The sequence below is a fragment of the Xiphophorus maculatus genome, chromosome 15 (assembly GCF_002775205.1).
Source record: "Xiphophorus maculatus strain JP 163 A chromosome 15, X_maculatus-5.0-male, whole genome shotgun sequence".
Classification (NCBI taxonomy): domain Eukaryota; kingdom Metazoa; phylum Chordata; class Actinopteri; order Cyprinodontiformes; family Poeciliidae; genus Xiphophorus; species Xiphophorus maculatus.
The window spans coordinates 10,961,970-10,988,279 of NC_036457.1; the positions used below are offsets into that span (position 1 = coordinate 10,961,970).

Here is a 26,310-nt window from a genome sequence, read left to right on the forward strand (position 1 = left end):
ATGTTCTGGAAGGAGGATGGGAGGCATTTAAGGATTGCAATGCGAAGATTTAAATAAATATTGCAGCAAATTTAAAGAAAGGCTCTTAATATTTAGTGTGTTTTTTTCTCCAGCTGTGTCATTGCGATAGCTAGAATTAAAAAAAATATGGAAAATTCACATATTTGACTTGTTCACTGTGGTTTGACTATTTCGGTTACCAAAACATAAAAAAGAAACTGCACCCTACAAATATCTGTCTATGAGCTGATCTGAGCAAAAAGAACATTTTCAGTCATGAGTAAATACATACAGGAGTTTCTTAATAATGTATAACATCAGAAATCATATTCAGTAATTCAGTTCAAAATGTGAAATGTGGAGGATTGACTACAGTCAGATTGATGCAATTCGAGTTTTTACTTCTGTTAATTTGGTTGATTATGGCTGACAGTTTATGAAAACCCAAAGTCCAGGTCCTGACAATAAAATATTTCTATGTCTATGTCTTGTGTAAGGTGACAAAATATGAAGTTTCACAGGGACAAATACTTTTGCAATAAATACATATATTTATGTAAAATTCCACATAAAATCCAACAATGCTGGCAGAAAGTGCAAAATAATTACTTTTTTACTTAGATACACATGTTTTAAGACAGTTAATTATCTTTCCATAGCTGTAAAAATCTGCTAAAGTATTGAGGATTAACATGCCTGTTTAAGTAAATTCATTTAAATATATTGAAAGTATAGTTATCAGATATGGTATATACCTACTGCAGATGCATAGCTTTTTGACTGACAGTACTTATAAACATATGTAATAAAACTACAATGTGAAACTGCTTTCCCAAAAACATCAGCAGACCTGTACAAAATAGGGCAGGAAAACGCATTTTCAAACTTCCACTCTGGAGCATGTAGCGTTGGAAGATGACAGGACAAGCTGAGCTGACAAATGCTGTCTTCAATAATGAACTCTGCGTGTGTGTGTATGCATGTGTTTAAAAGAGACTGCTATGGGGTTCGTTTTCGAGAAAAGCAATCTTAAGGAAATCTATTCTCTTAGCTGTCAAGCTCCCAAATAAATACAAACACGTCTTCTTTAATCATTTACTTCACATGGGCTTTCTTTAACACTGGGGAAAGATGAGAGGGATGAATTGGGACATTATAGACAGACGTGGGATGTGTTGGCCCCAACAGCAGCAACAACAACAGAGAGGAAGGGAGCGGAAAAGACAGCAAAAGAGAAGAGTAGCTCAAGCATACACTGATGACTCAGCTGCTGACTTTAATACAGTAATAAACAGAGTGCTGCCCTAACGTTGCAGATACACACACACACACACGCACACACACACACACACCCAGATACACTCAGAAAATATGGTGCCTACACACTCCAGTGAATTTCTCCTGGTCTGAATGAAACACTAGCCTGAAAGGAAACAGCTGCTGGGTACTTCAAGGGTCACGAGAAGTGACCACATGACATCTTGATTTAAGGGCCTTTGCTTTCCTTGTCTGCACTGCTGTCACTTTCTGCCAACAGCAGGTATAGAGATGCATCCTTACCCTCGTTGGATGGGGGAAGTGAGGACCAAAAGAAACAAGAGAGGCTGTATTTGCATGGACATTTAAATGCCTACAGTACTATTTGGTGGAAACAAATATACAGCTTGATACACGATGCATAGGTAAAGATGAGGAATAAAATGGCTCTAGAAGCTTTGAAGTAGCTGATTAATGATAGTAGATTTCATCATAGAATAACCCAATGAAATTCTTTTAAAAATAACTTCACTTAAATACATTATAAAGAAAATAGCCAGACTTTATTAGAAAGATGTCGATGTGAGATTATTACTGCAAAAGAACATGAAGAATAGAGTGGTTGAATGTCTTTCTGAGAATAACGTAAATCAAAAATGAACAACATTATCTGATAGAGAGATATACAGTGGATGCATGTTCCCTTTCAGGTAGAAGGTTTAAGGTTTAAATTCTGTAAGGAGTTTCCACGTTCCTTCTGTCTGGGTATTTCAGTGTCCTACCATCACAGTCCAAAAATATCACTTACTGTATGTTGATTAGGCATTGTTGCATAGGTGTTGGTCCTGTGTGTCTGAGTGTTGCTGTGTGTTGGACTGGAAACCTATTCAGCGTGTTCTGCTCTTTCCCAATGAGCACTGTCAATAGGCACCAGCCACTCCATGGAACTTCAAAGATCACTAGATACACATAACAGAGAAGTGGATGACTTTTATTGGATTTCAACCTGTTTAAAAATGAAACCATTTCTGTTTAATTCAAAACAGAAAATGTATTAGGGTTTCTTTAATGTCCACACCATGGCTGTCTCTTTTTTGTAAAAGAAAAGATTATTCCAACGTTATCTTAGTAATCAATCAAAAATCCTATGCAGTCTTCTCTCTGTGCTTAGTTACCTGAATTCTTTGTTCTAAATTGGAAATGTTAAGACAAACAAATGTTGCAAAGGAAATGAGTCATGATTATAAGTGGAGATGAAGATTGGTACACTGACTGTTGACTGAGTGGAAGTAAAACCAAAGTATACCAACAGACAAGAGCAACCAATAGTATTAAAATATGGGATTCAGTTGCTACTCTGCAGCTAGGAGAACTTTTGATGTAATAAATTTAAATAGAAACAGAGAGAGGGATCCGTACCATCTTGGCAGTCCTTTCCTGTGATAATAGAGTGAAAGTAAATGATTTTCTTGGTGATTTCCTGTTATTTTTTAGAGAAGGTGCTGTATTTTTTCTATAGAACTCAGCCATACGTGAGACATATCAGCAGAAGACTAAAAGGTTGCTTCAAATTATTTAATCCTATTGGATTTTGCAAAGTTTTCCTTTTCCATTACATAAAACCGGTGGAAGTATAAATTAAACTATCTATCTATCTATCTATCTATCTATCTATCTATCTATCTATCTATCTATCTATCTATCTATCTATCTATCTATCTATCTATCTATCTATCTATCTATCTATCTATCTATCTATCTATCTATCTATCTATCTATCTATCTATCTATCTATCTATCTATCTATCTATCTATCTATCTATCTATCTATCTATCTATCTATCTATCTATCTATCTATCTATCTATCTATCTATCTATCTATCTATCTATCTATCTATCTATCTATCTATCTATCTATCTATCTATCTATCTATCTATCTATCTATCTATCTATCTATCTATCTATCTATCTATCTATCTATCTATCTATCATTTATGACTACCCTATTTGGTGAGGATTTTCAGTAAATAAGAAAATCCTCACTTTTATTTACTGTTGTAAATGAGAGAACTGCTTAAGCTCTTCCAGATCTTCTGTATTTCATTACGTAAACTCTGGCTGCCAGTTGCATCTGTTTTATTTGACGTGAAGTCTGTGCTGAGGCATTCCTTTCTCTCCAAAAACCGTATCCTGGATCAAAGCAATGACAACCCCAACTAAAGTATGAACAGCTTCAACAGCGACAACCTCCTGCAGAGCCTCACCTTTGTCTCAGCAGCTCGACATCCCCTTTCTGCTCATTGGTGGATTTGATTTACATCAGTGGAGCAGACGTTTTGAGTCATCAATATCTAAATATAAGTTTGTATCTAACCCTCGCTAGTATTGCATTTGGAAGTTTTTTTCTTTTTCTCATTTGTGTTAGTATTATCAATACACATGGTGCCACATTGCAACAATACCCTTTCACTTCCTCTGTAAGTCTCATTCTAAAACTGATTTGAATAAAACAAAAGTTACATGGAGACAAAATAGCACATAATGACAAAGTGAAACATGTTTCCAGACAATTTTGAAAATGTATTTAAAAAAACATGAACAATAGGTACAAAAATTCTTCATCCAAGACTTAATATTGATTAGGATTTTTTTGGAAATACCTCCAAAAGCTCATTGCACCTGTTTTAGTTTCTTCCATTCTCCTCTGCTTCAATGAGTTTCGTTAGCTCAGTATGTTTAGATGGGAAGCATCAACAGACACACATTTTCAGGTCTTTCCAGAAATGCTTAGTGGGACTGCTTCTAAGGTCACTCCTTTATCTTGGCTGTGTACAGAGAATAACTGGATGGACAATTTTAATGTGATAAACACTTTAAGAAAGGTATATTCAGCTTCTTTTCAGCAAGGGCTTTCTCCTTCCCTCATAGCTGAGAAGTGCATAATTAGCTGTCCAGTCAATAGATTTTGTCAGCTGAGCTGAGGATCTTTGCAGTTTCTTTTAAATTACAGAATTAAGGGGGCTGAATAAAAATATATTTCACTCTTCAACATTTGATTTGAATACAATTTGAAAAACGATGTACCATTCTCCACAATTTATACCCTACTTCGTCTTGCTCTGTCATGTAAAATTTTGATGCAAAACATTGAAGGTGGTGGTGGTGGTTTGACAAAATGCAACAGCTGTGTTTGAAGTCTCAAAGTGAGAAAGGTTGCAAAAGAAAAAGGAGAACCAGCCTGGTATGGATTTTTGGGCTTTTCAAATTGATGATGCCAGATAGAAAGTCAGATGCTACAAGCCACACTGATTGATTAGATAAGCATTGTATGGCTCCAATGTTTTCTGCATCATGTAGAACACTGCATTGAGTTGATTCTTTGTCTTCTTGGTTGTTGCTGTGTTTTGATTCTCTGTATTTTGTTTTCTCAACATCATTAATATGAAATCTACTTACAGTCTAAAACATTTCTAAAACTGTCTTATTTGTCCATCTTGAAAGATGGAATCCTTCTGTTCTCTCATAAATAGTAGTTTAACTCATCTGAAAAAAACAATAAGATTTGAAATTAAACAGATTTTGCAAAGAACTAACAGTTCCTAAAATAGTATACAACATTTTAGTCCCCATGCCAATATAAAGAAAAATACAGTTTTTGTTATTAGAATAGTGCAGTGGACTTTTGGTTTACATATTTAACTTAATTTACAGCTTCTTCTATGACACTCACTTCACAATCTATCAATAAAATTTTTTTATCAATCTTGATTTTCTTCATATAAGAACCTTTGAAATGCATTCGCTGTCATGAGTTGAGACTCATGACACAGAAAAAGCACTGCAAATATGTGGACACTGCAAAGTCTTTTTGTTCCACCTGAATTCTTTCCCTGAGATTTCTCCCAGATAAGCCAAATGCCATTCGCATGTCAAATGCGCTGAACTTCAAAGACCAATGACGAGCAGTGCAGAGATCAGAAGTATGAAACAAAGTGAAACCACGGATTCTTTAAGACAGCCTTTCCAGATTTTGACATGGAAAATAGTGACAGCCCACTGAAATGATTATGTAGTGATGTAATGAGCGAATATCATTCAATGCCTCAGCTGTGTTTGTAAAGAAGGGAGGACACATTTATGAAAATGATTTCCACTTGCAAAGTTTGAATTATTTTAACTTATGTAAAATAAATCTGTCTTACAACTAAAAGTAAAAAACAATGAGCATTTTAATTAGCAATTTTTTTTTAAAATCAAATTTACATCCATTTTTCTTTTTTGCAGAACTACTGCTAAATACATATATTTTTTTTAAACTAGCAACATCATCATTGCCATTGTGCCAGAGTTCTCCTGAAATAGATTGTCCCGGACTATGTTTAACAGTCCAGCAGCCATGTGAGCACCTAGTGGAATTTATAAAACAGAAACCCAGTGACCATTTCTCCTGGTACTAAAAGAATCAGCAAAGACTGATAGGGGCAGAGAGGGGGCTATTAGAAAAGAATGAGAGAGGTTGACTTATCTAATCCCAAAGGTGTGACTGGAGTTAGTTTGCAGACATTATCGTTAACTATGGAAGCAGGGAGTCACAAGAAATTAGTGGCTTAGAATCCAGACATGTCGCCTGGGTCAAACTCCCCCTCCCTGCTCTGAAATGACATGCTAACTACAGTGCTTGCTACCATTAAACTTTTAGGCTGATCTTTTTTCTGTGCTTTTAAGATAAATTTTATTCTCATTCTCTGTTGTTTCTTTGTTTTGTTTTGTTTTCTGTAAGCTACATGCCAAAAATGTTGTGCCTGTGAAAATTCTTCTTGAGTTATAGATGAAGCTCTTGCATGACTGACTGCAAACATCTTTGCACCTTGCTCAATTTAACAGTAACTCTAATCTCTTAAGGAAAGAAAATACATATCTGGTATGTTTTTTTTTGGAGAAAAATGCAGCAGGTGTTTCTGAAAGGTCTGTTTCTCTGATCAGCAAAAAAGCATAAATAAACAGGGTTGCAGAGTTTAAAATCTTGGAAAAGAGGATTTTTTTTTCAGTCGGAACTCTGTAAGGCAGATCATGTGTGGGTCTTTAAGAATGGCAATAACCAAAAGCTTATTGGGTTAGCAGTGTGTACATTTTCATGAGACAAAGATAACCTAATCAAATACAAATGTTGTTTTGTTAATTAGTTAAATATAGCAATTGTCAATTCAGCATCTAACTATTGTAAACCTAACCAAATTGTGATTTAAATAGGACATTTATGTTAAAACCCCTTCAGGTCACTTAACTGAAATAATTCTAAATGGGCTAAAATTCCTCCACAACAATGATAATGAATGATTGTTCTTGCAGACACTTCATGGAAGATGTTGCCACAAATTAACCAATAAATCCAATAGTTGGCACAACTGAGGTCATTTTAAAAAAAATTAGCTTCCACAAACTTGGCCTAAATCCCCAACTACAACCAACTAAACAACAAATATGCATCTTGTTAGGGATTAAATATGTTTTCCCATAGTGATGCACAAATTTATTTTTAACTTTGCTGTTATATGTTTACTCAATATTTATTGACCAACAGATGATTAGAAAAGAATTTGTGCCAAGTTATGGGGACTGGAGCAGCACAAAGAAAGCTTTCAGTTAATCAATTAATCTCTCTTTTTCTTTCTGCAAGGCTTACAGAAATAGCTCAAAGTGTGACATCTTGAGGCTAAGCATGATTTTCATCTTGCACATAGAAAGATTGTGACCTTTTTATTATTGCTAATCACAACCAAATGTTTCCAGTGGGAAAACAAAAGGCTTAGTGTCCACATTAAGGAACAGTTGGTTTTAATATGTATGCTAACTGCTAAGACATACCCTGAAGGTAGGAGGGAAAGGGTTAAGCTGTCAGGTCCAGAGTCCAGATCGCACAATGCTCCCTTCAGACATATCCGCCTTGTCTGAAACATTCCTGAAAGTTCTGGGCCTCTTTCTCCCTTCATATGAAAGAGAACATTGACATTTGGAGGCCTAGGTTCCTCTCAAAACGAATGTAATGGTAATTTGTTAAAAACATACAAAACATCACTTCCTCCTCTAAGTCTCTGTGTCAGGAAAGCAGGATTTTACTTTTGAAACAGTCTGCATTCATTGGTGTTTGACTTGCATCAAGAAAGTTTTCCCTTCAAATAATCTTAAAGCCATTAAAACTACTGCAATGGTTTTACTATTTCAGGCATTCAAACATTAAAATGTTCAGTTCTTGCAGGACATGATGGCTACTACTTTTACTAATTAAAACTTCTATACTTCCTAAAATATCTAACTTTTTATAACCACTCTTCCTGTGAAGTAGCTGTGAAATTATACAAACACCTGGTTTTCTTTGAAGGCTAACAACTGTACCTTATTTTCAGCTTGAAACACTCAGCATAGTTTGCTGATTTTATTACAAAGTCTAAGTTTCATTAAGTTTTCTTTGTCTAATCCTATTTTTTCCTAGTAAAAGTTCATGTCATCACCCACTCTACCTAATTTTGACAGTTTTTGAGATCACTCCTAATCACCCAAAAAATGTATGCAAAAACATTTCATTATTCACAGGCAAAGCACAGAACTCTTCATGAGTCCCCCCCATAAGTCCCTGCAGTACAACCACTTCATATTTCTCGGACTGCACTCAAAAGAACAATTCTGCCCAGAATATCCATCAAAAACAAGCTGCAAAAATGCACAAACCGGATCTGTAAAACCAGAATGATGTAATTTTGTTCTTGCAGCTCTTGGGGAGAGAGAGCAAAAACAGGCTGCACAAGCTCCTACAGTGCAGCTTTCTGCCTTTAACTTTTTCAAACAACAGCTGGCCAAAAAAAGACTCAAGGTTATATATGCTCTACCCTCCACATGCACTAATGTGTTCCATGGGAAATGATTTGCAATGGCCTTCACTAAATCTGGATTGAGATTAAACAGGCTCCGCCAGTGTATCTACATTACTTCACAGCGATGTAAAAGACGGATTATCGGGCATCTCATTAAAAGTGAATCATTTCTTGACCTCAAAAGAGAGATAATGTAAAGTGTGAAAGCTGAGTTATCCAAGCTGCACAAAACAAATGAAGAAGTAGTAACACTGTATGACCAATATAACATTGTATCTGATTCAGAAAGGTAAGGTGTGGTGGTGGTAATGTAGTGGTAAGCTAGGATCCTCCATCGAGTAGTTGTAGTATTTTACAGTAGTTAGCCACTCTTAAACAAGAAAGTCAAAAAAGCAAGTCCAATGTCACAATTCTAGATGGAAAAAAACTCACAGTAGCATGACAGCATGAGAAACCTGACTTTATTAATTAGGTACAGACACACAGCTCATACAAACACTTAGCTTGTATTTTATTATAAAAAACATCAAAGCAAGGCAGCCCAACAGGCTTAATAAATATATGATTAAAATAAATCAGACAGGCAAGAGTAACTGATGAAGACATTTTCAATTAAATCTGTTCGGTCTATTTTTGAAAACAAATTAGACGTTTCTAATCTGCATCCTGTATGTGCTGCCTTCATGTAATCAGATTGACAGTAAGTATTTTGAGACTAATTGACATATGGTAGAAAAACCCCAGCCAAGTGCTGTTAGAGATACCACAGCTTGATACTAAGTACACCAAAGAAAACATTTTCTCATATAATGACTTATTGAACACCACTGCTGCAGCTTTCAGTTTTTGTTTACAATTGCTGCAATACTCCATGTAAAACTGCAAGACATATTGTGAAGAAAAAAAAAGTGGATGTGGTAACAAAATGTGCCATGCGTTGACTTTACATGCCTCCTTCGGTCGGTCCGTCTGGCTGTCAGTCTGTGACACGATCTCTGTTTTCAGCTCCTTTTCAGGAAGTAAGAGTCAGATGGTGCTCAGCATGCTCCCTCTGCTCTTCCCAACAAGGCATCAAACACAGATCTCATAGCTGGGATATTTTCCAGGAAGCTGAGCAAACACTTGAGTAGAAAGCTTTGCACAGAGGGATGCACAGTGGTAACAATAAGACCCCCATATGTCTCAAGAGATGCTGGCCAAGAAGGCCCGACTCATAACAGATCCAATGAGGGCAGAACAGCTTTTCAATAGCAGCTTGGTTCATCTTTATCATATTTTTGCATCTGGCATAGTAGCATTCAATTCAATGATGCGATGATTAGCATCTAATTGTATATATATACTGTACAGACCAAAAGTTTGGTCACACCTTTTAATTCAATGAGTTTCCTTTATTTTCATGACTATTGACATTGTAGATTCACACTGAAGGCATCAAAACTATGAATAACACATGTGGAAATATGCACTAAACAAAAAAGTGTAAAACAACTGAAAATACCCCTTATATTCTAGTTTCTTCAAAGTAGCAACCTTTTGCTGTGCTTACTGCTTTGCACACACTCTGCACTTTCTTGATGAGCTTCAAGAGGTAGTCACCTGAAATGGTTTTCACTTCATAGGTGTGTCCTGTCAGGTTAATAAGTGGGATTTCTTGCCTTATAAATAGTCATGAAAATAAAGAAAACCCATTGAATTAGAAGGTGTGTCCAAACTTTTGGTCTGTACTGTATATATACGTATATATATACTAGAATGATAAAACTTCTTGGAAAAATCATTGTGTATATTGGTGGCTAATAATTTCTAAGAACAAAGCAGTGTCCTTGGCATCACAAATTATGAAAACCAGTAACAACACCCTCTATAAAGGTATTTGTCAAAATAATAGGGAATGGTGTCAGAAAAAAAAAAGTCTAGTGAGTTTGAAGCAATAACTCATTGGAGTTTTTAACTGTTATCTTCTAAGCTTCTGTAGAATCTGTCTCAGCTGCAATGAAACAGTAGTTTCTATGTAATCAGGAACAGCAAGCAAAGGTTACGTTTCAGAATATAGATTTTTTTAATAGTCTAAAATAAAAGCACTACACATGTCAGTATTTTATGTTTTAAATGGAAGGGGGGATTCCAGCTCTGGTAAAAAATAATGATGAACCATGATTAAATTATCTATAAGACAGAGGTGGACTGAATTAAAACAGTGCTACAACATTTTTCTTCTTGTCACTTTCCATTTCAGTTTTAATTTAATCCAATGGAAAAGAGTTTCTGTCAGTTAGCCTTGCTTCCATTTTAACCTACAGTAGTAGGTTAAGGTTAAAATGGAAACTTGCTTCGTTGAAACAACGAAGCAAGACTAAATGACAAAAAACGCTCATGCTGGCCCTAACCCTGCATTATTTAGCTGAGATCTTTTCAGTTGTGACATTTTTCAAGATCTCTCTTTTACATAAACTCTCTCTGTGTATGTTAGATGTTCGCAAGAAGAGAAGCAGCTGTTGCTGCACATGGACAGTCTCTTTCTCCTCCAACCACACATCCATGCCTCTAACTATACTAATATTTTCTTTCCCATCTAGTCTGCATTACATTCACTTTTTCAGCTCTTCGCAATCTTTCTGTTCTTTTGAAATTAACGTATTCAGGATTACTGCCTTTAATAAGGAAAAAAGATCATCATAATCCCCTGATTTAATTCTCTTACATCCCATGAGCTCTTCAGCTCAATGAGAGACAGTGAGCTGAAATAGGCTAATGAGTCAGGCCTGCCATGACGTTGCACAATGCAGAACCATATCTGGTTTGACAGCCAGGCTCTAAATCACCTAAATGAGTGAAAAAACTTGAAGGCTGATATTTTACGCATTTTTTATGTACACACATGAACAAGAATACTAAAAGTTCAGAGCGCTGACGACGCAGAGCTTTTACTGGCGGTCATTGAAAAGTAATTAAGACTTGTCTTTACTAGTAAGAATATTTTTAAAAATATATAATTTGAAAACAATGCATGCTAAAGAAAAATGTTGTTGTTTTTATATTATGAGTTTCAGCACAATCCAATAGCTTATAAATTTTATTATCCAGAATCAAAACCCACTGCAACCTTAAATAAAAAAAACACAGTATACATTATGGTGTATATTATGATTAAAAAGCATCTTTCAGTACAGCTTGAGAGTAAATAATCATAGTTTTTCCCACTGCATCTTTCTTCCTCTGATACATTTCTGTGTAATAATTAGTGTTCTGTTGCTTCCCATCACAACATTTCAGAAGCAGACACTTTTTTCCTCCAATTTTACATTTCCACTACATTAGTTAGAGATATGCATAAAAAATATGATTGATAAACCATTTTTTTGCTGCATAATATCGATTTTTGCACATATTACTAAAGTTGGTATGTTGAGCTGTTGGATGTTACTTTACTGTTACCAAATAATAGCAAGCATTAAACACAGGTTCTTCTAGCATTGATATTCCATCAGCTGTTGGGAAAATCTTAGGCATTAACATTCTCTCAGAAAGCTTTTATGGTTTTAACAGAAGCTAGTTATGTGTAAAAAATTACTTCCTAATTTGCTCACCCTTTTGAACAGATGCCTTCCTATGTGCCTAGTATGAGTCAGAGGCATTTGCTCTAGACAGACTGTGAGAGGGCCAAAAAACACTCCTTTAATGATTAAGGTTACAGACCACTGTCCTAACAGCGCAGCCTGACCATGTTTTACAAAAGCATCTGGACAATGATGGGAACATAGAAGTGCCAAAAACAAGCAGGGGTTCTGAGCCCTCCCTCTTTCTGGCTCTGAACCATTGCACAGAGCAAATTTGGCAGGACTGATTTGGCATCGCTCCCTGTTTTATTCTTCCCAACCTGCTAAACTCAACTCACCTGTGGCTTGATTTGGCACATAATTTGACACAATGATATAAATTTGTTTACGCAAGCACTGATTTTGTCCCTTTAATTTTGCTGATCTTACATTAATGTTACATAGGGGCTTTTTTCACTGGCAAAAGTCCAAAACCAGCAACAGAATTCATTCTGTTCACAGAATTTCTGCATTCATCTCGGTCTTGTTTATTTTTAGCCCCACCTCTCACCTTTCTCTCTCCTTTTTTTAGCCGCCTGCTACGTTGAGGCAAACAGTCCTGTCTTGTTTTATCCGGCCTTCTCATGTTCACTCATCCGTCCTTCTGTCTTTGGGGAATTATTCATGCTTGGCCTAGCTTCTCACACCTTTTGCACACCCAGGCTCTAAGGCACAGATCCAAAAACAGCTTCATCCAAACATGCAAATTGAGCAGAAATCCAGATTCCATGTTTATTTAATATTTAACATACAAAGAAGATAGATGAAGTATCTTTCTGTACAAGTTTTCATATTATGCAGTATTATAAAAGTAACACTGACCAGTGAAATTACCAAGAATATGGTTTATTGAAATGCTTTAACGTGTAAATAAATAAGTACTGCCAGAAAAGCTATAACTGTAGATAAATACTATGTGCATTAGTCCAATGGAAAGAGGTTTTTCATGCCAAGCACTTACCAAAAGGTAAAGACCTAACTGCACCACTCCAAAACATATAAAAACTTTTATGAACAACACTTTTTCAAAAATAAGATAAAAGAGAAGACATAAATACAAGAATAGGACAAATCACACAGAAAAGTAAGTTTTGAAGACCTGGTCAATAATATTTTTACAGCCCAATTTTATGGTTTTTATTTGCAGAACAACCAAAAACAAATCATACATCATTTTTCTCCTACTTTTCAGTCATGCTGTACATTGGGTTGGTCTATCACATTTTTTCATTGGGAAAGTCCTACAGTGATTACTTACTCTGATTAATGAGTCATAGTTACCATGCCCCTAAAGTTCAATTTATCACCACCGTCTCAGTTGATGTTTACGATGTTTAATTTCCTCTGAATTTCTTCTGAATGTCTCACTATACCTCTTTTAACATATGTCGTCCTGAAGCTCATATCTGTAAATGTTTAATTTGAGCACTCTCAGCTTTCTAATATCAAATTAAACTTGTAATTTTTTATGGTTTCAAGCAAACAAACTTTGTGCAAAACACATTTGACAATTTTGCTTCTTGGTATTCCATTTCCACTGCCTCTTATGTGTAATTTGTGTTCTATGTGCCAAGGTTTTCTACCTTAGTTGATTCGTAATTGTAATTATTTAGGGCATTTAACTCTAACATAATAGAATTAGCACAGCTCAGATCACATCTTGGTGTATTTGTTATTAACGCTGCTCATTAACACTCTCATTTCAGAGGTGCTGATGACTTGTTGTTGCTTGAAAGAACTTGGAGTCTTAATGCAAATCTCATCACAGCTCACCGATGATTCTTCAGTCAATGAAAGCCCATAATCATTCATTGTTTAATACATGCCTGGAAAAAAATATAATCTAATAAGCCCTTAAGAATGGGAAGTATGTAATAGTTTTGCAGTTGAATAAATATAGAATCAGATTTTCAACTATTGAACCCTGTACAGAATATTTGCTTTGGATGAATTGTTGGGTTAATATGACTCCTACAGTGCAAAACTGCTTTCAAGTATTTACTGCAAGCAGAAACAGATCAGAAAAGCTCATTGTGCTTTTCCTCTCCATACCTACTGAACTGTGTCTTACCCTATATTCCAACCTCGCAGAGTCATTGTCCCAGAAAGCAGCCCTCTGATCAGTTCCATCCTTGTACTCCAGTGATGCATAGGATCTGACAGCTAAGCAGTCCAGGTAGGACTCAGATGAAAAGGGCAGCTCAGAATTGGAGAGGCCTGGGAGCTTTCTGCGTTCCCAGAAAGCAGACAGGTGGATGTTATTTGTCTACCTATGCATGAACTCTCCATCTGTACAACTGCTCTGCCTTTACAACCGTCTCTTTGTAGCAATTCTGTTTGGAACCAATGGTTCCCATCCCCTGTTTTTTCCGAGGGATTATTTATCAACGTCAGCTTTATCAGACAGATTTCAGACATTTTTTGCAGTTGGAATTGAAATTTTACAGAAAAGATGAATTACAGGCATTTGTTGTCTAGGCTTCAGTGACTGGAGGAAATCTGTTGGAATAAATGATCATCAAAATCACTCCATCCATCAGTGTTTTTTGTAAACCCTGTAAACAATTTGTACAATCTTGTTTTCACAATCCTGACTGTTTTTTTCTTCTTTTCTGCAGAACACAGCAGGTGTCAGGTGGTTAAATAAAAGCAGAATTTAGAAAACAAAAAGTTATTTTGCTGAAGTGAGCTGGGCATATATAGCAGTACTTTCAACTCATAACTCAGAAGATTTACTTGTTTAAGGGAGAAACAACCCAAATGATGTAAAATAACAGCTTAGAGTTAATCTACAACAAGTGTTCTCAGGTACAGGTACCACTGATTTTGTTCAGGCTGCTTTTGGAGGCTCTCAGAAGCATTGACTTACAGTATAAACTGCTTAAAGCTTTTGTTATTTCTAAATAGGTTTTTATAACAAATGTGATACTTGGTATGTATTTAGATGTACATAACCTGAATTTGTGTACACTTAGGTGAGGCATTAAATAAAAAGAATATTCATGACTTCTTTAGGACTCTTTCAGTATTCACAAAAAGGAGGTTTCAGTTTCTCCTATAACTTTTATTTCACTTATTGTCATGATTGTGTGGTTGTTAGTGGACCCAGATGCAGAGAGGCATAGGCAGCTTGTAGATAAAAAATTTTCAATGATAAAAATTATGAAAAAAGAAAAAAAAACTTACAAAACCACAGGGAGCCAGGGCAGAATATAAGCTATAAATTCAAAATACAGGTATAACAGGAGAATCTAGCAAAGAGAGGATCCAAAGTGTTTAAGTATGGGCAGAGTGAATGTGGAGCAATGGACCTGGGCTGATTGGCTAACTGACTGCAGGTGTGAGGGGTGAGAGCCAGAGAGAGAGAGAGAAAGAGAAAGTGAAGTGGGCGAGGGAGAGTACACAGGGTACTAGGAAATAAATCTAACACTACAGAATGAGTAGACATAAGGAACATAGCTAAACTAAAGCACAAGGAAAAACTAGACACAAGAAAAATAAATTGGAATCACTAAGGATGGAGTGAACTAAAGAAAAGCAGACATTTTTCCCTTCACAATAGGCTAAAACTTAAGATATCCATAAAAGATATCAGCAACTTTTGCTCGATTAGATTTGTCTAAAAAAGCTCTATATACAGGGATTCCCCCCCCCGCCCCCCCAACAATTTATTACTGTGTCTTTGTTCAGATAATGACACACAATTTCTGGAAAAGGAAAGGAGTTTAATAAGTAAAGAAGCTGAAAAGGTAATGGATAAAATGCAGATAGGGAGGGAGAGACAAGTGGCACGAGTTCAGAAATGTGACAGTCTGGAGATCAGCTTAAGACTAAATGCCAAAACTCCACATGGCTGCTAAGGTTCTGCAGCCATTAATTCTTTAGTAGCTGAGGCTGTGCCCTGACAGATTCCAGATCAGCACCACTGGAGGAAGAAATGACACATATGGGGCTGTCAGATAATTTATCAGCAGAAAGCACAGGGTTTCGGTGCATTCAAGGTGATAAAAGATTAAAGTGTCATGGCTTTTAATGCACCTTTGTGCTTTGAATGAAAAGCAAGAAAGGCACCTCAAGTGAATTCCCAGTAGACGATTATTTACCTCACCAGACAGTGAGTGGCTTTAGGGGATGTTGACCAGAACTAAACAAACACAAATAATATGTCAGATTTATCTCAAGGAAGATAATTTCAAACCATTTATATGAAACATTAGAACATTTTACTTGGGCTGCAGTATCTAAACATCACTTTTGGAGAAAGGAAGAAGTCTGCAACAGTAAAATCAGACATGATAATTTACACCGCTGCTGCTAATGCACCCTTGGCACATGAAAATGATTGTGCAAGCAACTAATACATCATAACTCACTCCTTCTCTTATAGTTTGTTCACTGGTTCACAGCCTTTGCTTTAATCATAAACAGACACATTCCAGTGGAAATAAAGCAGGCCATGAAGAAGATCGCTACTAGTTCACTGGAATGCGATAACTGCAGCATCAAGCTGCATCAGGTCTTCCCAGAGAGAGTTTTCCTAGGACTTCTGTTAATCTGTTAAACTCCTAACCAGGTGCATCATTTTCAACAAACTTGTAAACTACCTAAATACACGGCAAACCTGAGGAAAAAAAGTTGCTAGGGGCTTCAAAAGACTTAAGACTGGGCAATTACTCTAAACATACAAGCAGAGCCTCACTTTTCACATTCCTTTAAATGACTAGAATCACTTTCCTTTCACTTTTCGATTATACACCACCTTTTTGTTTTTCTGTCACATGTAATCACAAAATGTACTTTGAAGTTTGTGGTTATTATTTGAAAAAAATATATATTAAAAAGTTCAAGGACTGTGAAGACTGTAAACTCACAGAAATGCCAGATATAATTTTAGTAAAATTACATTGGTAGCAAATGGTGAGAGTTTGTCACTTTAGTACATGCAGTTACACGTCCTCTCAGAGTACATTATGACCCAGTTCTATCAGTGGATATTCACAAGTGGGTTATGATACCTGAAATAATCAAGCTCTACCCCTACCCTTGCAGTGGATTTCTTGAGTGTGCCCCACTTATAGGTTATGTAATCATATTTTTTCTCTCTTTTTTTCCCACACATTGTATGTTTGTGTTTTTACCTACAGGCTCTGCGTTGGCATATAAGTCTCCAGCCTTGGGCCAGTGAGCACCACTCTCTGGAGGATGAAGCTAAAAGGTTCCTCAGCTACATCACAACCCCACAGGTGAATCATTGGTTGAAGAATTACTGTTGCCTAAAATAATTTTCTGTTGGATGAAGCTGTTTTTATTTTTTATGTACACGTGATTCTCTAGTAATAGCAGCAATTAACAGCTAGAGACACTCATCCTTTTTTGTTGAATTCAAGAAGACTGCATATAAAATACAGACTTCTTAATACAACACAATGCAGCATAATATGGAGATCCAGCTTTATCCTGCTGAATTCTTTCTATTGTTCAATCTTATTTAGAGGTACTAATGCTGCTTAATCCATTGCTACTCATCTCAGTTTATCAAAAATACATATCACCCTTCTATCAAAAAATGAATTTAACAATTCTAACATCCCTAACCCATTGATGATCACACCTTAGCATCTCTCTTTATAATGTATTTCATGTTACTAAAATGTGTTACTGAAGTAAAATAAATGTTCTATAATATCCTTATATTGAATGGATCTCTGTGTTGTGGTATTTATCTTTTAAAAGTAAAATAAAAAAGAATGAAACATATCCTTTGGAAGGAAAAAATGAAAACCTGCAAGAATCTGTTTCCAACTTGTCAGGGAAGTTCCCACGAGGTCGACAATAACACTAAAAGAGCTTCAAGAAATTATGTATAACAATGGTTGTCTTCTACATGGAATAACAATCTCTTATCCTCTTATCTGGAACAAGGTGCATGGTTGCAAGGCAGGTGTTTTCTTTCATAGCTAAAACCTTGTGGGATAATGTGCCTCGGCCTGATGAAACCAAATTTGATCTCGCAGGACAAGAAAGGTGATCAAGAGGAATTTTACTTTTTAGCATCACAGAGAGTCTGATGGCCTTGCCAGAGTCCAGAATTTAACCTGACAGAAAATCCATTGAGTCACCTGAAGAAGACTAAAAATTGGGGATTTCATTAATGCTGAGAGCATATGTGGTTTTCAGAAACACAAAATGGCAGCTTTGATTTTAGTTATTTGCTAACGCAGATATTTGAATGCAACATTAGTGCTAAAGGAGAAACAGGTCATATAATTAATACCAGAACAAGGTTGTACCTCTCAGGCTACAGTTAAGTGACACATACTGTAGATCTCTTGTATATGCAGCTCAGCTATTTGTCTCACTCAGTCGTGCACTGTAATTCATTACTCTATTGATTACAACATAGATGGATCTCACAGCACCTCTATTCAGACCGAATCAATGAGATGCTGTAGTTTGTTTTTTTCTTCTATATCAGTATTAATTACAGCAAATCGATAGAGATGTTCTGCATCATGATTAAAAAGAAATTCTGTATGCCTGTGGCACTGAGAGATAATTTTCTCTTTGTTCCCACCCCAAACCCATTTGAAGACTTGCATTTTCATCACCCAAAACTAAATTTGGCATTTTCACTTTAATGAATTTGTCTTGGGGATAAATTGGAATCTTATCTGTGTCTCTTTTGTACGGCAGCAGGAACAAAGAGAGTCTGGGTCCATATTACTAAGAATCATCACTTTATATCTTCAACAAAGTACAGATTCAGCTTTTGTGCATGTGAGTGGGTGCTTTTTGGTTATTTGCATGCGGGGAAAGCAATAGAGAATGGCGAGAAGGAAGAGGAAGATAGCGTGTGTTTTGTGGGAAGCCGTGAAAGGGAGCTGTCCGTCATCGACAGTGACAGACGAGGGTGGAAGCAGTCTATGCAGGAATCCTCTGCGTCCTCAGCTGTAATGCTGACTGACACAATGTCTGGTGGAGCTGCTACTCTTGAGAGATGGCCTGCAACACAACTGTCCAATCAATAGCAGTCAGCAGCATCTAAGCAGGCACTGGGAAACACAGAAGTGAAAACGTTCTCTGAAAGGTATATAACAAACACCGCAGGGACACTTCCTCTCATGTTCTCAGAAATTGGTATTCAATTACAGCCATAAGCTTAAAAAAATAACTTTTTCTAAATGATGTTTCTGTCTTACAATGCTTGTAAGTCAGCAGGTCAGTCCATGTTGCTGTACAATATGTGCCGATGACTGCCTGCAGCTGGGTGCATATTATCAGTGTCAGACATTGTGGGGCATGTTTAAAATTCAAAAATTAATTCAAATAATACCTGAGACCACGGCTATTTCAGTGTTAGGTACAACAAAGACACCCTTGGGGTAGAGATGAAAGGGAGCCTGACTAAACCGGTGCTTCTCTGCTTGACCCGTCACTGAACAATATGACTGGAATTTCTTTAAGGCCACAGCAAGCTGCTCTTTCAAAACTGTAAAAATGTAAATTTTGGCAGCGGATGCAAACATACATGATTTGGCTTCAAATGTCAGTTTTTAGCCAACAATGGGTGTGATTTTACAAGTGACTGTAAGAGATTGCAAATAATTTCTTGTATGAAAGGGCTAATCACGCCCACATTCTCAGTCATTTTTCTGCATGTCGACACTGATTGTTCACTTTAAGCTAATTATACACTGCAGTCTGCAGAGTATGAAGGAACACACACATATCTCCAGGCATGCTGTTGTGTTTGCACTTAGTGTAAGACAGAGTTAGATTTTTGCTCCGCATCATCACATGTGTGCCAACAATGTTCCTCCTTGTGCAAACTGAAGCTGAAGAACTAAGAGAGCAGAATGTGAATGCTTGAACAACCTGCTCTCATGCTAAAAGCTCAGCTATGTGCAAAACAGCTAATCTACAACTGACATGTTTTTTATGTTTCTTTAAGGGTTTTTAACACATATCACCCTGTACGTTTTTATTTCAAAATCTTCAGTATTTAATGTATTTAAACATTGGTGACTCTCGTGAGAGTCAGACAGAAAAATTATCCATTATAGTTTAAGGATATGGAACATGAAAACCTTGAAATCTTGACGTCTTTCTCATCATCTTTGCTTTCCTACTTTGTTTTATCCCTGCAAGACCAAGAAATGTCAGTCAATGTCTGAGCTCCAACCCCAGCTGTACATCATGTGGAGTATTACACATATTGAGATCAAAATACAGAGGTCACACTTCACTTGCTATGGTCAAATTCTCCAGCCGTTTGCAGTTATTTATAGCAATACATTTAAAAAAAAAACATTGATATTAGTATGTTCAATCAAAAGAGACAAGACTCGAAACGGATGCAAATACACACACATAAACTCAGTTATTAGATTCATTACTAATTTAACTCTAGCAGCCTCTGTTGACTTTTATAGGATGATTTATGTTGTATAATTGGACACAGATGACGCCTCTGCAAGTTGTGTTTAATAAATTGAGTCATCAGTTCTCTTCCACTATCTATTAACAGATGCTTTATTTTAACACAGCATAAACTCAAAAGTGAGCCAATATTATTCATTTCCAATTCAGGGCCTGCTTTTGCTTTGTGAATACGACTTTTGCAATGCTTGAGTATTTGAAATACTCTGATGTTAAGACTAATAATTGTTTCAAATAGACATCTGCTGCCACATGTACATATTGTGTGTCTTCGTTTGTATCCAGGTAACCTGTGCTTCAGTAGTCAATAATGATGCCACTACAGGAGCATCCACTGGTGACTGGGCTGTGTGCCTCGATCCAAAATTCAGCATAACCCACAGGATGAAGAGCAAGAACTGTAGAGTGTACTCTTTTGGGTGGGTATGAGAAAAAGTTGATTCATCCATACTGTGCATGTTTAATATATTTGTGTAAGGGGGCAAGTTAAAGTGCAAAATGATTTATTGGTTATGTGTAAATACATATATGGATCACTTAGTCATCCAAAAATATGATCCCTTTTATTTTTTTTTAGATATTTAGTTCTTTATAAAGAATTGTTCCCATGCCTATCTCTTACCATATTTTGTATTTATTTCCTCAAAAGAATGTGATTTAATGACTCTTAAACATTTTTACACTGTTTTGGGATTTCTATTTTTAGCTAGTCATTTTGAATGAGCTCCACCAAATCACTAAGGTGTCTGACCTCCCTGAGGATGGAGGGTTAAATCCTCCCAGCTGAATTATGTCGAGGATCATCTTATCTTGGCGGGCTCTGCCCTGCCTGCCCTCCCTCTGGCTGGGGTTAACAGACACCTGAAAGGCATTTTCTACAGTGAGAGAGCTTAGTAATTTGACTGCTGAGAGACAGCACAGGTGTCCTGGCATCAAGACACAAAGACCCTGTGAGTCAATGGGGTCAGTTCACTCCTGATTCTTCATGGCTGGTTCTCACTGGAGGGGCGATAAAAAGGTAACAAGTTAGACAGTGATACTCTAGGGCTGACTGATGGAAATCTCCATTTATCAGAAAAGACAATGATCTGTAAAAGTATTCACACTTTTTGAACTTTTTAATATTTTGTCTGGTTAAAAACAGAAACATTTTTTGGCTTTCATGTTTTAAGCTAGTACAAAGAAGCAAATGTATGTAAGAACTAATATTTTGACCATATTAGTAGACGGGGGAGGGAGGGCAGGCTTAGCTTATAAGACAGAAAAGTAAAACAATAACTGGAAATACAGCCAATGGAAAACATTTGGATACTTAATCTGAATGGCAATTCAGATAACATGTGAGTCATTACTTCTTTGCTTTAAGGAAATAAAAACCTTCTTTTCACGTTTTCCTGTAGTCCAATTAATCCTTTGAGAGCTTCGTGATGAAATCAAAACACTCAAGTCACCCCTCAACTCTGGCAAGAAAGGCAATAAAAAAAGACAACGACAGAAATTTTCTTGAAAATTTCACTCTGCAGTGCTGTTTGATATACTCCTTATTTGACCTCCTGTTATTATGCACACACCAACCGGGTTCTTGGTCATGTTCCTGACACAAAGCTAGGCATGCTGAACATCCTGCTATCAGGACTGGTTTTCACCACTTTACTTAGATTCAAACTACAGTTCACAGCTGCACATAGAGCTGGGTTATACAGGAATGCAAAACGCAGGTGTCTCTGTGTATAGCCTTGAAGTCATCACATCTCAGTGGATGTATTTACTAGCTGTGCCCCGTTTGTTTTCTGTTGATGGACCTCATTTGCTCTGCGGATAATGAGCTGAAGGCAGCTGTGTCTGGGAAAGATGAGCAGCTGCTCTCTCATTGGTCGGCTGCTTGTTGCTTGTTGTGTGTGGAGAGGGATGGATTCAGAATGCTTTTTCCACATGAAAGGTCACCTTCTCAACCCTCCACTATTTATATTTAGAGTTCATCTTTTCCTGTTGCCTTCCTACACTTCCCTCTTTGACATGGTGTTTTGTAGTTGAGAATGAAACAGCTCTTTCTCAGTGTATACTCTCTAAGAAAAGTGTCAGCCCAGATGATCAGATGTAAGAGTTGGATGTAAATAGGTGAGTGGAAGTGCAGGGACTTGGTCACTGAAGGTCAACTTCAGGGTTACGAGCATCATTTTTAACAACATTTAAAACTGCTTAAAATAAGTTTTAAGCAGTTTTAAGAAAAAAATTATTTTTTATTGCAGTAGCATGATCTCATACTGGAAAATTCTGAGAAAGTATCCTACCCTTAATTTTAATACAATTAGTCAATGGGAGAAAAATACTACAATACATTTGTTGCATGTTTGTTTTACATGTTTGTTGCATCATTACTGACAGCAATTACAACAATAATTGTCAGGAACCTCTAATTAATAATCCATAACATCCTATTTCCTTGCATTTTTAACATGACACAGAGACACATTTCTCTTACACATTATTTAAAATAGAAAATAAGGGAGAACATCACTTTCAAATAAGGCAGATGTGTATTGATCGTTGTTATGAAATGATATATGAGAACAGCTCCTTGCCAAAGCTAATCCATATGCAAAGTTAGAGCAATAATTCACATTTGAATCAACTTGAACTGTGACAAGCAAGGATGTACCAAAGTTTATCACTGCACACAATGAGAACGAAAGTAAGGAAGTGAAGCCAAATCTCCATAGCTTACTGTCAGAAGCTAACAAGGTTTGGCAAACCTTGTTAGGGTATGACTTTATGAGCTTGGAAACACTAGGTGGTTAAAAATAAAAATCTGGTGAACTCTGAGAAAAAAAACTACTGAAAATAGGTTGTCATTGTGTCTTTAAGCAGGTTGATCCAAATAATATGGCTAAATCTACACAGAAATTGTTCAAAAAATGTAACTATTCTATTCCCCAGACATAAGCTTTGTAAAGGTGGACTGGCAAGAGACACCCCTTATTTATGACCCAACCTTGTGAAATGTTTTAGAAGTAGAATACACATTGTATCAAGAAGTGTTTCCAGCAGCAGTAGAGGTAGCTGTCACACCAGCAATTTTCTAAAATGCAATTATTAGTTGTGATTTAATTCTTTTCACTCACTGGATAAACAGACTCAAATTAAAGGTTGAATTTTTCAAGGTGATATTATGTTGCTTACACAAAGAGCTTGTGTAAGCAAGCTCCTCGTGTAAAAAGTGTGTAAAAGATGTGTAAAAAGTGTTCAAGCACTTTTTACACATCTTTATCAGAGGTGCAAACAAGTCTGGATTTACGCCGCATGTACTTGTTTTCCTTTTACAGTCTTTTGGTCATGACTGAATGAAAACCTACAACATCAGTGGCATGTTTGACCTTTGGTGGGCTCAACAAAATGAGAGCAGAAATCTAGCGTATGCCCATTTTTCACCTTGCTGCTTGTTTAATGTCTGCAGTGGAAGGACTGGCACATTTGACTCCATGTTTGGTCAACAGAGCACTCTCCCTTATATTTTTTTAAACAGATGGATTGATTGAGACAGATTTGTGGTCTGTCTGTGTTTGAATTTTTAATCCTCTTTGGTTCCATGCTTGTGTGTGTCTGTGCCGGCAGTCTAGATGTCATTCTGCTGATGGGCTCTGCCACTTCGGTTTATAATTTACAATACAATCTGAAGAGGTTTTTCCATTCCCTTGCCACAGTATGAAAAGACCCAACTCGTTTGCAAAACCAGTCATTATTTTTTTCATCAGAGTTCACCTTCTCCTGCTGAATTACAATCAACTTGTCTTGAAGTGCAGAAAAGATTTTTCTTCCCTGAAATTGGTGCACAACCGTCCTTGAAGATTCAAGGCCATGCAGCTACAAATTTAGAACACTTATGTAGGCTAGCTCTTCAGCAGGGAAGTAAAAATACCTTCACTTTATTATAAATGGACCATGTTTGCTGTCTGAGGAAATGTACGTAGTTTCTAACACATTGTGCAGACAGGCAATATAACCCTGTAGTTATTATCACTGAATCCAAAGCAAGTTAATGGGGTAAAGTGTTTTCTTCTATGCAAACAGTGTAAGAGAAGGTAGAATTAAATGTCATAATTATTTGGCTTCCTGCCATAAAAAATATTCAGTGAGAATTTGTTGATCATCTCTAAATCTGTTTTAAGATAAGAATTTTTGAAGTATGTTTATATTAAAAGCTTACATTTCTAAAACAAATAAATTGTTAAGGAAGACACCATTAACATTATGATACAAAATATCTTAAAGTAACAATACATAACTAAAAACAGCATTTTGGACATTCATATGGCTCACAAAAAGCTTTGTGTCTATATCGTAACATCAGAAGAACAGAAGAGACCAACAAAGACCATTAATTTTTTTTTTCCATTATAATGCACTCAGCTGCAAAGTACGCTCCACTGACAAAGGTAAAAACAAGTTGCAACTTCATGAGCTTAAAGTTTGGGAAAGAAAATTTTGACATGTTAGTGAACGTCATATATCTGAAAAAGGGCTGAATAGATGTCACCTGGTTGTATTTCTCTTTTGTTATAATTACACAAAATGCCCTTTTTTGGTTGTTTGTATTGTTTCTCATCTGACTGAAACACCTCTAAAACACTGTCATTGTTTTAACCGTGTTACTTTAAGAGCGGAAGCCCCGCATTTTTTATTTCTTTTTCTGTGGTATTGTCTTTAAATTGTTTGTGCCCCTTAGACCCTCCCCTTTTGTCATGTTGTCCTGCGGTAGAGGTGTGTGCTGTTTATTTTTCATCTTAATACATCCAGTTTATTTATAGATTTATTAAGTTAATTTCTGTTATGTATTTTTGTTTTGTGTAGGACTTGGAGCGGGCAGCCTATAACACGGTTGTTTTCTATTTGTTCTCGTCAGAATAAATCGAGAAATCATCCTTTCTTAAAGATAAACCCTGTCATGGCCTGATCACTTAATAAAACCAGCACAATGCAGAAAGGATCCGATTACATAGAGATAAGAGGTGAGACATTATAACAGAATCTGAAAATGAAATAAATTAGGATTTTTAAGCCATGCAATCATACTAAGCAGACCAACCAAATTTGTGAGATTGGAAATGCTTTAAGAAAAATAATCCACTCTGGCTTTAGCCCTTCTTAGATTTGCCATTAGCTTTAGCCATTTATCTTAAATTAAGACTTCAGGAGGTAACTACTTCAAAAAATCTGTACTATCGCTTTTTAGTAGAATTTTCTCTACACTGCACCAGTTTATGGTACCCTCAACCCAGAGTGTCTCTACTCTTGCACGCTACTCTAATGTTAGAAAATGAGGGTGTTTTTCACTATCGTCATTCAGAAAGGCTTTTGTTCCATTGTAAGCCCCCCTTTTTTCTCCCTGCTGGGATGTGGGCGATACCTAAGCTATCATCTACAGTGTACTGCAGTCATTCACACCAGAGAATGGGAAACTGTCAATGACACATTTCGTGCTGTAAAAAGAGACATCGTCTTTCATATCAGTCCCTCGCATCTACTCATCTCTCATCTTTCTGCAAGTGGGATGCGTTCAGGGATCTGGTGCTTCATCCGTCGATGAATTGTATTCCCACTGCCACAATTACAGGAAAAAGTTGCAGCACAAACAGGAGACATGGGAATGCAGGAGAAACTGAGTTAGGAGAAAAGGGAAGGGGATAATGTGGGATTAGAGAAGGGAATCCGTAACAGACATGTACAGGGTGTGCGTTGTCTTTTTGAGTTTTACAGAAATGTCCAAATAAAGGCAAAGTCACTTGAAACAGATGTTCTGAGGAGCTTTACTGAAGCACACAAAACTTAAGTAGATCACCAAAGGCTGCAGCAGGCTAAGACATGGGTGTGTGCACTCAAGATGAGTCGCATCATTGCTCATTGTGGACTTTATTGCCCCATTTCACAAGCTTAAAAAAGAACAAACACTTACATTGATAATTGCATTTCACATCACCAAGTAATGACATTTCCAACAGGATTGATTAAACCTCAGCAGAAAGTTGCTCACCCCAGCACAAGATCCAGGTCCTCTTCATGCACCTGTACACACTCAAACTCATAACGCTCACCACACACAAAATGCCACACACCATCAGAGACCACCATGCGCACACATGACGGCAT

At 36.6% G+C, this 26,310-nt stretch overlaps 1 protein-coding gene across 1 annotated transcript in view; it reads left to right on the forward strand.

Moving 5' to 3' along the window:
* Positions 1 to 26,310, forward strand: part of mettl24 (methyltransferase like 24) — a 39,000-nt gene that overhangs the window by 2,455 nt on the left and 10,235 nt on the right. Inside the window, exons 2-3 of the mRNA XM_014472707.2 lie at positions 16,872 to 16,970; positions 20,452 to 20,585. Of these exons, the coding sequence (XP_014328193.1) occupies positions 16,872 to 16,970; positions 20,452 to 20,585 (233 nt within the window). The remainder of the gene's footprint in view (positions 1 to 16,871; positions 16,971 to 20,451; positions 20,586 to 26,310) is intronic.